General features: G+C 40.7%; 1 protein-coding gene across 2 annotated transcripts in view; it reads right to left on the bottom strand.

Annotated features, from left to right (window-relative positions):
* Positions 1-554, bottom strand: part of LOC100852458 (cytokinin dehydrogenase 3-like) — a 6,749-nt gene extending 6,195 nt beyond the window's left edge. For both annotated transcript variants that reach the window (XM_059737753.1, XM_059737752.1), the window contains exon 1: positions 105-554. In XM_059737753.1, the coding sequence (XP_059593736.1) occupies positions 105-554 (450 nt within the window). The remainder of the gene's footprint in view (positions 1-104) is intronic.
* Positions 555-786: the final 232 nt, after the last annotated feature.

Genomic DNA, 786 nt, shown 5'->3' with positions numbered 1-786 from the left:
GAACCCAAAATAATAGATAACTCCTAAACGTGGTGGTAACTAACCACTAAAGATAAACATAAAAAACTAAAATTAACCAATAAGATAAACATCACAAAACTAACATGCTCACCCCCAACATCAGCATAGGAACCCAAAATCGAATTCTTGGTAACCCTGATTCCACTTCCACGGCTGCAGTCATTTAACGATCTCATCTCCACCACAACCCCATGAGGAGCCATGGCTTGTCCGCTGTGACAATGGCCTCGGCCCCTAGCGGCTATACTAAAAGGAGAGGAAAGATTATAAGAGAACTTGACTAGAGATGCAATATCTTCTATGGAACAAGGATAAAGAACTGCAGCTGGATTTGGTAGATGAACAAGTTTACCAAAATCCCTAGAGGCCATTCTAATGGCATCGGGATCCACCCTGAGTCGAGACGCATTATCGAGGGACTGGCGTTCTAATGGGAGCGCATCAGCCCATGGTCTTAACCCTATTCTTGATGTGAAATGGCTTAAAACACTGATGATAATGAAAAAGGTTGAGATTGGACAACTCTTAGCCATGGAGGAAAGGCGGCAAGAACAAGTTGGTGGAGGGAGAAGCAGGAAAGGGGTATTTATAGAGAAGGAATTTGCATGAAAACGAGCACGAAATCTTGGTTGGCAGAGAAAATCTTTATGATATATTTGGTTGATAGGATAGGAGAGGATATGGATGCCTTTTTATATCATACCTCATTAAATAAGAAATAAATAGCTTAAAAAAAATACACATCTTAATGCAACCAAATGACGT

Source organism: Vitis vinifera, chromosome 7 (genome assembly GCF_030704535.1).
Source record: "Vitis vinifera cultivar Pinot Noir 40024 chromosome 7, ASM3070453v1".
NCBI lineage: Eukaryota > Viridiplantae > Streptophyta > Magnoliopsida > Vitales > Vitaceae > Vitis > Vitis vinifera.
Note: the sequence above shows the minus strand (reverse complement) of the source record. Positions and strands in the feature narration are given on the sequence as shown.